Source organism: Aphelocoma coerulescens, chromosome 9 (genome assembly GCF_041296385.1).
Source record: "Aphelocoma coerulescens isolate FSJ_1873_10779 chromosome 9, UR_Acoe_1.0, whole genome shotgun sequence".
NCBI lineage: Eukaryota > Metazoa > Chordata > Aves > Passeriformes > Corvidae > Aphelocoma > Aphelocoma coerulescens.
The window spans coordinates 9,759,727-9,774,378 of record NC_091023.1 but is presented as its reverse complement, the minus strand read 5'-3'; the positions used below and the strand labels follow the sequence as shown (position 1 = coordinate 9,774,378).

Sequence of the window (14,652 nt, the reverse complement as noted above, 5' to 3'; positions counted from 1 at the left end):
TGGTTTTACATGAGATGTATAGATAACATTAGTCTTGATTGGTGCTAAATACAGAGTTGATTTTGAAAGCCTCAACCGAAAATGCAAAGGGTTTTTCCACATATTTTCATGGAACTGAAAGGAAGGAAGTACTGAAAAGCCCCTGTGATGAGAGTGCAATCTAGAAAATAAAATCTTTTTTCGAAGTTTAAAACTTTTTCAATAATAGGACAACTGCAGTGACTGAATTTGAAGATAAGACTGTGTTATCCTAGGTTTTCTGTTATTCACAGTGCAATTTTATTACTGCTGGTGGTGGTGTTTTTTAGTTGCCTCCATCAGCAGACCGGTGATAATACTCAATTCCTTTTTGGTTAAGTAGTTTGGAAAAAAATACCTTCATATCAGTCTCTAGAAACACATTCTCCTTAGCTGGTTAAATACCAAGAGATGGATTAAATAGACCAAGAGATGGAGAAAAAATAAAGCCTAAAGTTGAACAGACCTTAAAGGAAGTTCTATTGCAGCTTCTTCCTAAGTGGCATGACAAATAACTAGAGAACTTCTGAAGCAGAGGGATCCTAAAATCAAACTTCACTGATCCTTGATTTTTATGTTTCTATTCTATCAGTGAGTGAAGCCTGTTTGTATCAGATTTCTCCAAATTTCTCAGTATTAATTCTTTCTCAATTACCTCTCCACCACTTTTAGCCTGGTGATTCAGAAGGCACACATTTGGAAGATGAATCAGTGGACATGAAGTACCTTCTTTTCTTAAGAAATGCTGAAGCTAACATGCTTCCTTTTCCATTGTATCACAGTATGGCTTAGAAATGGGCACACAGTCCTGCCTGTGCAACTGAAATGCATCAGCTGTCTGTGTGCAGGTGTCCCTGATTCTCACAAGGCCTAGGAATCTTTCTGGGTAACCTGCAGACAGCCTTCAAATGAAATAGTCCTAGGACAACAGGAGTTGCCTTGTGATATAAATAGTGCTCATTTCCCTTTACAGTCTTGTGGTCAAAGCAAGTGAAAGTGTATGTCTTGATTTGATAAGCTTTCAGAGTTTTTTAATATGATATAGAAAGCTAAGACAAAAATACAATAGTGGAGAAAAGAGAAGGAAAGCAAGTTAAGAGCTGTGTAGGGTTAGATCTTTATATAAGATAGGAAACTTTTCTAAGATCTGAATGTAATGCAAATGGAAATTCCAGTAAAAGTACAGAAATGTAATTTTGGGGATTTATAAACTAGCTTTAGTCTTGTAGCTTGCCTATCAGAAGCTTTATTTTCATAGTGCTGGTACAACAAATTATTTTGTATGATTTTAGACTGAATGTGGATGTCAATTCACGTCAAAACTGGAAGGAATGTTCAGGGACATGAGCATCTCAAACACAACGATGGATGAGTTTAGGCAACATCTTCAGGCAACAGGGGTAAGTGCTGGCGTCTGTGTGCTTGTCCTTTAACTTCAATACAAACCCTGCACTTCTGTCCACGCTTGTGGTTTTTCATTTGTTCCTAAATGTGTGTGCCGTGAAGGACTTTGTCAATTTGTGCAGATTGTTCCTTTTACTGTGTTTCTTATGTTATAAACTGTGTTAGCATTTCCTGAAATGCCAGAGTCGGTTCGGAGCTCGATCCACAGCTCGAGTAGCACCAGTTTCGTTCCGTAAAATCCGTGTGCCCAAAGGGCTGGGCCGTGGGTGTGTGCGGCTCAGCAGCTCTGCCGGGCGGCACCGCCCGGCCGTGCCCCGCCCCCGCCCGGCCGTGCCGCGCTCCAGGGGCCGGCTGCCAGCTTACATGTGTGTTTCCCAAACCCCGCATCGCCAGCAAAGCCGTCTCACTCCCATTCTTCAAAGTTAATCGCCAGTTGCGATGTGTATTTTTTGCTAAGAGCAAAAAAAATACTGCATGCTGCAGGTATTTGCAAAGCACGCCATCTCATGTTGAACTTTCCTGACACAATTAATGCCTTTGCTAAAAGCAAAACTGCCATTTTATTGCAAATTTCAAAATTCCGTTTTTCATATTTTATTGCAAATTGTCAAATATGAATTTAGTTGTTTAATTAGAAAAAAATTACACCTTCTTGTGAAAGTCGGCCTCTGGAATATTTTATGGAGACATCATTCTTTCTGAGATACCAATTTACTCTCTCTAAAACACTTTTTTTTTTGTACTGATACTCAGCAGCTAACAGTATATAATAAACAGCCAAGTAATTCCCTGTGTGCAGGTAGGCAGGGTCTGTACATCAAGTCTGTTTGAATTGGTTTCAGAAGTCTGAATGCCAGGAATATTTTCATGGATTTACTCTGTCCAATGTCCCTGGTTGTGCAAGGTGATATGAAATCTTTGCAGTCTTGAAGCAATTGGCTGAAATCTTCTTCATCAGCATACTGTGAATCATCATGAGTAGAAGAACAGCACGTTCTCTAAGTGGATTCAGAAGAGGAGAGGATGTGGATAAAGGTGTTTGTGGACAGGCACCTTTTACTACTGGTTTGTTTGGTTTCCTTGCTTTAGAGGCTAGTCATGTTTTGCTTCTGGAATGCTTGAAATATTAATTTCAATAGAAACTTGTTAGAGCATTCCCATTTTTTAGGTGTCATGCTAGACTTGGACATGCAGAGGGAAAGGGGATTTGCTAAAGGTCCATGTACTTTACGTGACAGTCTTAAAATGAGTGAGTTAATAAATGATGTCTCTATTTTCTTTTTAGCTATGTACAGCTAAGAAGATGAATTTAAAATGTTAACAGATGTTCTGTTAGGCCTTATTTGAAACTTCACCTTTCTCTTGGCAAGAGACCAGTTCATGTGATGGTTGCCTTTTGGTCAACCTAATCATGTCCTTTTATAGAAATTTCTGGAGTTACTATTTATGACAGAAGTACATGTGTTTCTATTAGTGTCAGTAATATTTGAGAGGAAATACAGGAAGATTTGGGCGATTTTGTTACTGTTAAATTGCTGGTGATACTGTGTTTTATATGAAATAGTTTGTTCTGCTCCATTTTGAACAATTTGGGTACCTTGAATGTGTACAGTGCCTCCTAGAGGAGTCAGGCATCTGCTTTTCTCTAAATAATCCTACCTGCAAAGTTTCCTGCTGGATCCTGTATCCTGAGATACAGGCTGTGCCAAGGCCTTTGTAGATGCTTGGTTTGCTCTCAGGAAGTGGGAAAGCTCAGCACCAGGGAAAGTCCAGGCTAATAGATTGAGAAATTTCTGCAATGTGTTCCTGGAACGTTTGCTGGAGCTCTGTAAAGACTGGATCACTTCAGGGCACTTTCCACTAGTTCATGCTATTTTTATGCTGAAAAGATGTCCTGTATAATAAAGTGCTTCCAAAACTTTTTCATGTCACCAACTGCTTAGTGCTCTTAATAATGTAAGAGGGGAGGCATTCTAAATTAATGCTGTGTTCTGGTCTGGCAAAGACCAAAAAATTTTGGGAAACAGTTGCTATCTCAGCTCAGATGCTTCAGTTCCAGATAAATATATTTTTTGTATCCTTCTGTCTGCACTGATAGCCTTTTCCCACACTTTGGCTAAAGGAAGAAAACTGTTGAAGCTTGTTTAGGTTTTTCAGAAGTTTCCGGGGCACAGTTGGTTGGTGCACACAGGCATTCAGTACACACAATACAAAAACTCTGCTGTAGTGTATGGGGATGCTACTCTGCTATTGAATAGTGAAAGTTTCTGAGTTCAGGTGGCAGTTTTTGACCTTCTAAAACATAATATGCTCTATTTCTGTGTAGTGGATTTCTATAAGTTGAATATTGTATACTTTGGTTTTTATTGTTCATAATGTGTGTTCTTTGAAGGTATTGGTTCTACCTTCTAGAGCTGAAAGCAGTCAGTTTTAAGCTTAATAATGCTCAGCTTATTAAGTTGGGATACCTAGTGGGAATTGTGTGTCACTGGTAGCCAGATCTTTACCATCTGCCAACACATCTTTATAGATCAGCACTTCAGCTGGGGCATGTTTCCTCACCAGTGCTGTATATTCACAGTCAGGGCTGTCTTTAAGGAAAGAGGATAGGTGGGCTGTGTTAAAGTGAGTAACTGTTGGCATTGCGGGTCACAGGTAAGCTCTCTATGGTTCAACATCAGATATTCAGTATTTCCTCTCTACTTCCAGAGAGTACATTTAGAAGAGTTACTTTGAAACTGACACATTTAGTGCAAACCAGCTTTATTGCATGTCATCAAAAAACCTATTTAGAAAGATCTGTTGCACATATTGTAAGTTCTGTTTACGATCACAGACATTTAGTTCTTGATTAAGAATTTATTTTGTTCAATTGTGTATGCTTTTAAATGCCAGAGGGGAATAATGTAGAGGATTTTTGCTGTACCATCTACTCTTGACGGTGATAAATTAATTTATTTGTCTGGTTTTGTAAAAAGAATGTTGACAGATACATCTGTTTCTTTCGTAGTTAGACAAAATTCTAAGCATTTTACACTGATATAGAAAAAGTGGTGAAACATGGTCTTGTTTTAAAATAGTGTATGTTTTCTTCCAATTACCCTTAGGTCTCATTAGGAGGTGTTGATCTCACAGTGCGTGTCCTCACAACAGGTTACTGGCCTACCCAGTCAGCCACACCAAAGTGCAACATCCCTCCAGCTCCCAGACATGCTTTTGAAATATTTAGAAGGTACGTATTAAAACAGATTTTTAGGTAGTTTCTTCTTTTGAGAAGAAACTTTTTAAACTTGCCTGTACGGATTTTTTTTCACCTGTACAGATTTTTTTAACAGTTTTACTGTTAAAGATGTGCTGACAAACTGCTCTTCTTCAGCTCGTGAAAATTGGAGAATGCAGTGCTTGAGGTTTTGGGAGATTTTAAATAGAATTCTGACAAAAGTTAATGTTTTGAAAAAGTGGAAGGTTATAAATGTTTTAAGAATGTCCTCAATAGCTCAAAAAGGCTATGAAACTTCTTAAAGGTATTTATTCTTCAATACAAAATGTGAACTATATATTATTTTCAATTCAATTCTATTACAGATTTTATTTAGCCAAACACAGTGGGCGACAGCTGACACTCCAGCATCACATGGGCTCTGCAGATCTCAATGCCACTTTCTATGGGCCTGTTAAAAAGGTAGGAAATCAAGATTATGTAAATATTGTATCTCTTTTTAAAAGTAAACAAATGCATATTTTTTAGTAACTTCGGAATTCTGTAAAATAAAAGCAAACCTATTGAGAATGTAAGGATGAGAAAAAGATGCCTTCCATCAGCCTTATAGTCTGATTCTTTCTTTGTAGCAGTTTTGCTTTTACTTTTTTCCCTCCCCCCGAATCTAATTTGAATGCATTGCTCAGCATTACTTGTAGAAAAATAGTAAATGTGATCTTGAAGGGACCTCAAGGGTTTGAGTGGTTTGGGTTTTTTGACTGGGTTTTTTTAGTCAAAAGTGAAAAGAAGCTTGTTAGAGTTTTTTTGCTAAGCCGATTTCAGCCTGCTTTTCCTATGCAGAGTGCAGTGTAGACAGCATTTTTCCAAAAACAAGATTCTAAGCAGAGTTTATATAACTACAATGCTTAATTTGTATGCATACAAGAAAGGAATTTCATAGTGATTAGACCAGTACTAAAATGCTGTGTTAGAACTAGTAATGGCATGATGCTTGGGAATGTAGGAGGCAATCCAAAACGAAAGCAAAATTCTTATAACAAAGTATTACTAATAACATGCATTTCTGAGGATGTTGAAATTGTGTTTCTGTAGGATAAATATGTTGGTAACTTTAAGCATAAGAAAACTTGGAGGGTGGGCAAGTAGTGGAACAGGGGCCACAGAGGTGGTGGAGTCTCCATCCTTAGCAATGGTCAGTATTTGATTGGTGGCTGTAGATAGCCTGGCCTGGAGTGGTGGCTGGACCACAGGACCTCCAGATGGGCCTCCAACCTCAATCCCCCTGGCATTGTGAGGCAGCTACTGGAGGAACATCCTGGTTATGCCCCCAGGTGGTTGCTTTTCTATTGCTTCTGTAGGCTGAACTCCTAGAGAAATTTTTCATCATTTAAGTTTCATCTTACCAGGATGAAACATTTTTGAGTTAAGAATAATCTAATAGTAGTTTTGGAATTTTAAAATAGGAAGATGGCTCAGAAGTCGGTGTAGGAGGTGCCCAAGTAACTGGCTCAAATACACGGAAGCACATATTGCAAGTCTCCACTTTCCAGATGACAATATTAATGCTATTTAACAACAGAGAAAAATACACATTTGAGGTAAGTGGTGTGGGTTTCTTACCTGATTCTAAATAACTGTTTTAGGCATTTTCTTGTCCTCTTTGAAGATCAGGTGCCTGTCATTCTATCTGAGTAGAATAAACGCAAATAAACGCAAGAAGCCAATTAACTAACAAACACAAGAATAAACCAATAAACACAAGAAGCAGATCGGTAGCAATGCACCTGGGAAGCAGTTCTAGGGGAGGAAGTTATTTGGAAGCAGAAGGTTTCAGAAATGTTTGAGAATTGTGAGTGTGGTTGTTCTAGGCCATTGAGCTGTAGAAAAGCTGAAGTTGAAATGCAGCAGGTGGCTCCATTTCCTCATTTTGTCATTGAGAAACTGGATTTAGAGGCCAAAGGGTGGAGAGGGGTTTGTATCCTGGCTTCCTGAATACCTAAGTAAAATTGGCAGGCTGGACTGAGCTGGAGGATGAATCAAAGAACTTTCAGCCCTTCTCAGAGCTGATCAGCCAGAAAGTACAGTGAAGAAAGGTCTGGAGAGATTCTTAACAAGGAGACTAGAGGGGTGTTGCTGGGGAAGGTTGACATGTCAGCTAAGAGATGATGATGAAGAAGAAGACCTTAGGAGTGGAGGAGTATCATGTGCTTTGTTGTGTGAACATTATATTGTTAATTTAAATTGATAGTTTTGTTTTAGACATTATCTTCTGTTTGAGAGACCACTGGCAGCCTTGAAAAGTAGTATGGGTGGAGTTTGAAACAGAGTAGATTTCCAGGTTTTCTCATCTGCTTTTGACTGTACTATGCATAGTAATCATTTGCTTTTTTGTTTGGATTGTGTTTTCAGCTTATTTGGCACACTTCTAGCTTGTTAATAAAGACAGTTTCTTTGAAATGGTCTCAGTAATGATTAAAGAATGCAGGATTTGATAAGAGATTCTTAAACTACTGATAATTTAAAACATTATTTTAGAACACAAAGTCCTGTGTGTTGTGAAATATGTTGCAGGAGCATTACAGCTTTGAGTACTTTGCAGAATACTTGAGGGAGTGAAAACAAGGAGGGAGACTTTACAGCTCATTTTTTTTCTTGAAGCTGATTTTAAAATTGGGCTGGTGGCTGCCTTATTCCACCAAACTGCAGGCTTAATGAGTAGTAGAGCCTTATCCATCTATGAATAAATAACACTTGGTAGAGCAGGGAAAAATACAATTTTTAATACATGCTCTTAATTATACTTTATTTTACAAAGACCAGATGATAGAGAAATCTGTCCATCTGCTTCTGTGTGTTTTGTTTATTTCTGGTTTGGGAGTTCTTAAGCTCTCCCTTTATGTCCCACTTGAACTAAAACGTTAAGGAGGCATATTTGTGTTGTTTGGTTTCTTTGGTGAAGTGTGTGGGAGTTGTCTTTAACTCCAGCCAGGAAAGGTTATGAAAACGTTGGAGGAGAAGGAATTTTATCTTTGTTCATTGATTATTGAATACCCTGATTAACTGCTGAGTGCTGGGCAACCATTCCTTCTCTGTTGTGTCAAATTAATGCTTTCAGTGCAGCAGAGCATGTGAGCTGACTTGTGTGTGTTTGTGTATCCTAAAACTGTCTGATACATAAGTGTTTCTGCAGATTCACAGCTCAACAGATTCATTTGAAGTTGCCTTCACAGCTGAACAGACTTTGCTCTTTTATTTTGCATTCAGTGTGATTATTGATTGTAAACTTGATAAGATCCTCATAATAATCCTAATAGCCATTAGGCCATGTGATTGAAGAAAAAATGGGATACTGATAATGCAAAAATTATCCATAAAATGTTATGGAAACTTTAAAGATTGCTGCATTAAAAAAATTCTTCACAATAAATATATGCATTTACTATATTACTGTACAGCAACATTTTATTTGTATATGCAAAATAGCTGTTGGCCACATAGGCTAATGCTGCTGAAGTGGAAGAGGAATGACCTTCATTCAAGCCTTCAAAGAATGCTAATTTTTTCTAAGAATTCAATTCTTCTAATCAAGTCTCATGTAATAACATATTTTTCAGTTGATTTACATTGCAGCTCAGTATTTTAAAAGGTGAAATGCACACTTTTTGTAATAGCATGAGAAATAAGGGTGGTTCTTTATGTTTAACAAATAAGAAATACAAATGTGGCTGTAGTAGAAGTTAGGTTGTGGAATAATTCCACAAAAGTGAGAGATTAGAACTGTAAACTAGGCTACCTGTTTCATCTTTTGCTGACATCTGCTTTGGAAGGCACACGTTGAAGTCTGTAAATAAAACTAAAAATACTTTTTATTATTTCAACAAAATGACAAAATTCTTTTCCTTCTGATTTTTCTGCACATTTTGATTCTAATAATCTGTTTTCTTGTGTAGAACTGACAGAGTTCATACCTAGAATGATCTCTTTTATAGCCTCCAGATAGAGCTCATTTGGTAATATTTTAGCACTGAGATTGTGTAATCAATACTACTCCTGTGCATGAATCTAATGTGGCCTTTAAAATAAGGCATTCTTGGAGATGGGGAAGAAATGCACATTTCTCACTGCTACATCAAATATCTTCAGAAAAATATGTTTAGGAAAACTTTATGCTACAGGCTAAAGGAAAGAGCACAGGAACATCTGTTATCTCCATTTACATTCATAACCATTTTTTTAATTCAGCTTGAAATTTTTGGCTCCTTCTGAGGCAGCATATTGCAGTGCAGTTCTTTGTGGTCCTTACTTTAATGCTGGCTTATAAATTCTAAAAGTGAAATGGTTTGAGTGTGTTCATGGCTCAGCTGGAATGCTGCAGAGTGAAGTACAATAGCAAAGACACAGTGGTTTATATAAGGACGGGTAGCATGAAACCCCACTCAATTTCCCTTTTGGCTCTTTATTTCATTTTTGTTAAAAGCAGAGTATATATATGGCCTTGTAGAACTGATTCAGTTTTGAAAGGATTAATTTTAATTGTTGATCAAAAGTCAAAGTTTGGCAATCTGCACGTCACTGGCATTACATCATTAATAAGCTGGGGTTGGTTTGTAGCCTTTAAGGCTTTACATTTATATAAGCTCTAAAATCTGGCACCTTCCCTTGGTTTCTTAAATTTTCTGCTGAGGAGTCCATTTCAGAAAGACTTTTTTGTTGTGACCATGTAAAGGATTATAGCTTCTTGGGATATTTTTTTAATGCTACTTTGTGCTGAATCTAAAAAAAAAGTATGAAGGTGACAGCTGTGTTTTAAATAAAGCAGCAAAGGAAGAAATAGTAACTTTCTATGAGCAGCTTGGGAAGAGACATTTTGATACTAGCAAATAGTTAAAATATGTGGATATTCACAATTTATTTCAAATGTGTAAGTATTTCTGAGTGCATTATGCTAAGAATACTCTTAAGACCATTTTAGTATTTCCAAATCATCTCTAAGCAGGAGGTACCAAAAATTCTGAATTTTTAAAATTTTGGACTTAGTGATTTTATTCTTTTTACCTCGTTCCAGTTAAGTTGACCTTATGTCAAAAACTGTTTCACATAAAGTCAACACTCTGTTGTGTAGTGTTTGGTCGAGTTGAAAAATAATGCCTATTTTCTCTGAGCCTTGGCATCACAGAGAAATTATTTTTATTGCATGTTGTCAGTGGTGGATGACAACAGAAAAGTGGCTGTTTTTTCTGGGTTGATTTAGAAAATTTAGAAAAGAAATTCTTGAGTATACTCAAGAAATAACATTATTTCATAGAATTTAGTTTGATTTTTTGGTCACTCTTTAAAGAACTTGTTTTTTACAGATCTTAGCATTTTGATCACTTGGAGTTGTTACTGCTCTTTTTAACCTAAGGTCATCACATGGACTTGTGTGCCATGAGAATCAGGAATTTGTGGGGACAGTGTAAGGGCTTGATACTGCCCTTGGAACCAAAGCTGGGGAAGCTGAGACAGTGTTTGCTCTTGTGGACAGCTGCATGTCTGTGAGGTTTGTTTTTTCTCTTTAGCAGCTATGAGTCCCTCAAGAGTCTGAATGGGAATGTGAAATCAGAAGTGTCTGCAGTTTCCTCAGGCTAGAAAAAGGAAGAAAAGAGATGAGGAAAAATGAACTTTTACTGAATGGGAGTTCAGTAAACACATTATGTCTGAGAGAGCAACATAGTTGGCCTTCTCCTAGAGCATATTAAAGCATCATTCTGCATCCAGTGTAATTTATTTACTAGCTCATGACCACTGGTGACTTGCCTAACATCCATTTCTCAGCTGACTCTTAACACTGACAGAGGTGCACCAGGTTATGTACATGTTTTTACAAACAATCTTCAAAGTTTGTATGTTTGCTGCACTGTAATGGGGTCTTTTTGTATTTCACCTGGAGAAGTCCTAGCGAAAGGCATCTGGGCTGTAAATAAGTTGAGTTATTTAGAAAGGAAGTATGATGAATCTAGAGTATTTCTATGCGACAGTGAAACCAGACATTGTTTGCTCTATTTGTAAAGATCTTCTTTTCAACAGCATGGCTGAATGCAAAAGCGTTTGTGCAGCTCTTGGTCAGGAATGGTCATGAACATCATGGATGTTTTCCATTACTGAGTTAGTCAGAAGGTTTGGTTTCACCCTGTTCAACAAACCTCGGAAACAGTTAACAAATCCTTTCAGCCCTCTCAGAAATTGCAGGGAAATGGAACAGCTGATTATTCATTCTTCTCATTTCAACTCATGGCACTGTTCATTTGACAGAATTCATTGTCTGTGCACTGACCCAGGTGGATCATTTTGCACAGTACCAACTGAGACCTTGCTGCTGAATGAGTTCTGACCCTTCAAGTGCCACAACTGTCACAGTATTACTTTTTTAAGCAGTCGCTGATGTTGTTTGCAACAGGTGATACTTGTGCCACAGCCATAAGCTAACTAAGTATTCTTCTTTAGGAAATTCAACAAGAAACTGATATCCCCGAAAGAGAACTGGTTAGAGCCCTACAGTCCCTTGCATGTGGCAAACCAACACAACGTGTTCTCACAAAAGAGCCTAAATCAAAAGAAATAGAAAATGGTCATATATTTACAGTGAACGATCAGTTCACATCTAAACTACACAGAGTCAAGATTCAGACGGGTAAGTGAGCTTTATATTCTACTCATGCAGTCCCAAAACTGCCTTAAAACTTTCAAATTATCTTTTACAGGATTGATGTCCATAGAAGTGAAAGGAAGAGAGATTTTTTTTTTTCTTGATGATTAGTTGCATCAAAATGAAAATTCAAATACCAAGAAAAGTGTGGAAGTCAGTTAAGCCTTTTACTTTACAAAATTTGTAATTATCTCTTACAGGAAATACTGAAAGAAAAATAAAATTCAAATTAAATAATAAAATGAAAAATAAGCTACTGATTGATTCAGAAATAGGAAAATTGCCTCATAAGTTGCTGTACTGCTGTGAAATGAGTGATGTTTTTAGCCCATGATACAACAGCCATTTTCAAGTACCAGGTAGCTTATAATGGTTTTGGGCAATGATTTGGGTTGAACAAATAAGGGAAGCAACGTGTATAATACCACTTCATTAGCTTATGGAAGTGCTGGTGCTTGTGCCTGTAAGCAGATTTGAGTACTGTTCAAATTTTAACATAGTAGTAATTAAATTACAGTTTGTTATCTTGTCAGTTGCTATCAAAATATGCCAGAAAGTGTTAATATGTTCTTGTAGCTGCTTTTCATTAAAAAAAAAAAAAAATCAACTTTGAGAATGTCAAAACTCAGGAAAATATAACTTGATGTCTAGATGAAATAAATAGTGAAGCTAAACACACAATGAAATAATTGTTAATTTTGCTGACATTGTTTACATTCTCCGTTTTCTTTAAGTTGCTGCCAAACAAGGAGAATCTGATCCAGAAAGGAAAGAAACAAGGCAGAAGGTAGATGATGACAGAAAACATGAGATAGAAGCTGCTATAGTTCGGATAATGAAATCTAGAAAGAAGATGCAACACAACGTGCTAGTAGCAGAGGTATGCTTGTACAGAGGTTGCTTTTGCTATTAACTCATCAAAGTTACACAGCTCTCGCTAACATGATTCTGAAAGGCTTTTGAGGGATGCTGTATTTAACCCATCCATTCTTTTCTCCCTGTCCGTCTGAAGACATACCTAAATCCTTACCCTTCACTTTAGGATGTACTCACAGGATATCTAATTTTCCTTCCTACTTTTAGTGCTGTTATGATGTTAAATTCCTTGAAAAGCAGACCACTGTGCTTAACATTATTTTCTGCTTTGATCTTGTTACTGACTCTTGGGTCCAGGTTTGAGAGATTTGAGTTCTTAGCAGACAAACAGTCCTGCTGCTCTTCACTCCTAAGCTCACACAGCTCCAGGACGTTACGCGTTTTGCACTCCTGACCTCCTTTAGAGCTGTGAAATTGGGAGCAATCTCCCAATGGTTGTGACCATGCCTCTGTAGAGCTTTGAATCATACCCCAACATGAGCAAGCAAGTGGAGGGACTGTCAGAAGCCTGCAGGCTGCTTTTTATGCTTCATAGTTGTCACCATCTCTGTCTTAACACATTTTCCTGTTTGTTGTGTTCTGTTAGGATACTTCAAGATCTTACTTGTGCTGTGATCTTATATTGTCGGGTTTTATTTTGTTTTAGGTAACTCAGCAGCTGAAGGCCCGATTCTTACCAAGTCCAGTTGTTATTAAAAAGCGTATTGAAGGACTTATTGAGAGAGAATATTTGGCACGAACACCTGAGGATCGCAAAGTATACACTTACGTAGCATAAAATGCGTTCAGAAAATTTGATTTATTCTTGGACTATACTCTTCGCATGAACTGGGAAGTTCTTTTAAATCATTAATATTAAGACGACCATCTTCTCTATTAAATTGCAATACATGTTCTAGACCATTCAGATCAAGCCTTTTACTCCTTTTGAGAGTTTTTGACATGAATTAATTGAGCTTCAGGCTTTTCAACGTTATCCCTGTAGAGATCATCCTTACAATTCTTCGGGAAATGTGAATGTGCCGCGTTTGTTTTCAATACTGTATGAAAACAGAGAAATAAAAATGACTTTAGAAAATACAGCTCATTTAAAAAAATAAATTTGTTGGAATTTCATTTCCCCAGATCTTCAGTGTTGATGTAAATGTGTTTCTGTAGTGTTGCTTAGCACTTCGCGCATTGTATAAGTTGGGTTTAAAAGAAACCACAAGTGGTAAGGCAAAATTCCCACTTATCTTGCTCTGCTTCAAATGTTTCTTTAACTAGACATGTTTAATTTAAATACTTGCTAATTTTTTGAAGACCCGAGAAGACAACTTGAGCATGTTTCACTCTTCCAGTTGCACTCACTGTTCCAACAACATGAATCAGGAACTTCTGGGGGCTCAGAAAAGACCGTAATAATTTTGGCTTTCCCTTCTGTAATTTGAGTTCTTCTAAATTAAACTCTATATTGATTAGGTTTGTTCTGGTTTCTTTATAGGAAAAAGGACAAGATTTTAGTGTGTATAAACTGTATAATAATTTTTGCTGTTGTACTCACTGCTGATGGTGGATTGTACAGGGCGATGTTTTTATTTCACTAAATGTAGACAAAATAAATTTAAAATAAATGGACTTAGTGTACACAAACAACTAACTCAAGTGTGTTAGAGTACAGGGTTGACAATCTTTTGGAACTAAATACTGTCCCCTGGGGAAATGTATGGGGATTATATTTTGTTAATAAACATCATAGATGGATCTGTAGCCCCAGGGCTCCCCATCATAAGTGCATATTTCAGGAGATTAAAGTGAAGTCAGCATGCACTATTTGTTTTTAAAAATGCATTTTAAACATGCAATAAAAAATTGTTACTGTAATGAAATTTTTAGTTCTTACCCTGGAACTTTTTTTCTTCTTGACAGTATGCTGCAAAAATAGATTAAAAATAGCACTTTGGTGGCATCATTCTCACAGTTAGAAATTTTTGAGTGTGCATTGTACTGCAGTTTTTATTAAACCATATTTCTGGCATTCCAGTGCATATATTCCCTGGTTTCCTGGCCATAACTATCTTTCTGCTTTAATTCAAGACAGTATTTTTGTCTTGGTTCACATTACTGTCACCCATAGATCTTGAAAAATATAGTTGGGATGGGCTTTCCAATATGTAGAGCTGGAACTGAAGCAAAAAGAAAAGCTTGGTTGTAGAGCATTTTGGTTCTGCCATAGCAGTTCTTGATGGGCTGTACTGAACAAGTGCATGGTACTGGTGCAGTGGTCCACTGTGACTGGAGAGTATTTCTCATAACGTGTCCACACTTTCCTCTCTCTCCAGCCTGTTAGGCTACAAGTCCTGGCTATTGTTCAAGAGCGTAGGATCTATCTTCTAAAGAGAGGGACTGGAATTAGGATGATATTTTAGCTTGACTATTTGGAAGCCTTTTTAAATGAAGCTTTAAGTTT

General features: G+C 37.2%; 1 protein-coding gene across 1 annotated transcript in view; it reads left to right on the top strand.

The window, feature by feature from the left end:
* Positions 1 to 13,838, top strand: part of CUL3 (cullin 3) — a 56,096-nt gene extending 42,258 nt beyond the window's left edge. Inside the window, exons 10-16 of the mRNA XM_069023932.1 lie at positions 1,311 to 1,418; positions 4,530 to 4,654; positions 5,008 to 5,104; positions 6,106 to 6,240; positions 11,126 to 11,312; positions 12,062 to 12,207; positions 12,850 to 13,838. Coding sequence (XP_068880033.1) covers positions 1,311 to 1,418; positions 4,530 to 4,654; positions 5,008 to 5,104; positions 6,106 to 6,240; positions 11,126 to 11,312; positions 12,062 to 12,207; positions 12,850 to 12,981 — 930 coding nt within the window. The 3' untranslated portion in view covers positions 12,982 to 13,838. The remainder of the gene's footprint in view (positions 1 to 1,310; positions 1,419 to 4,529; positions 4,655 to 5,007; positions 5,105 to 6,105; positions 6,241 to 11,125; positions 11,313 to 12,061; positions 12,208 to 12,849) is intronic.
* Positions 13,839 to 14,652: the final 814 nt, after the last annotated feature.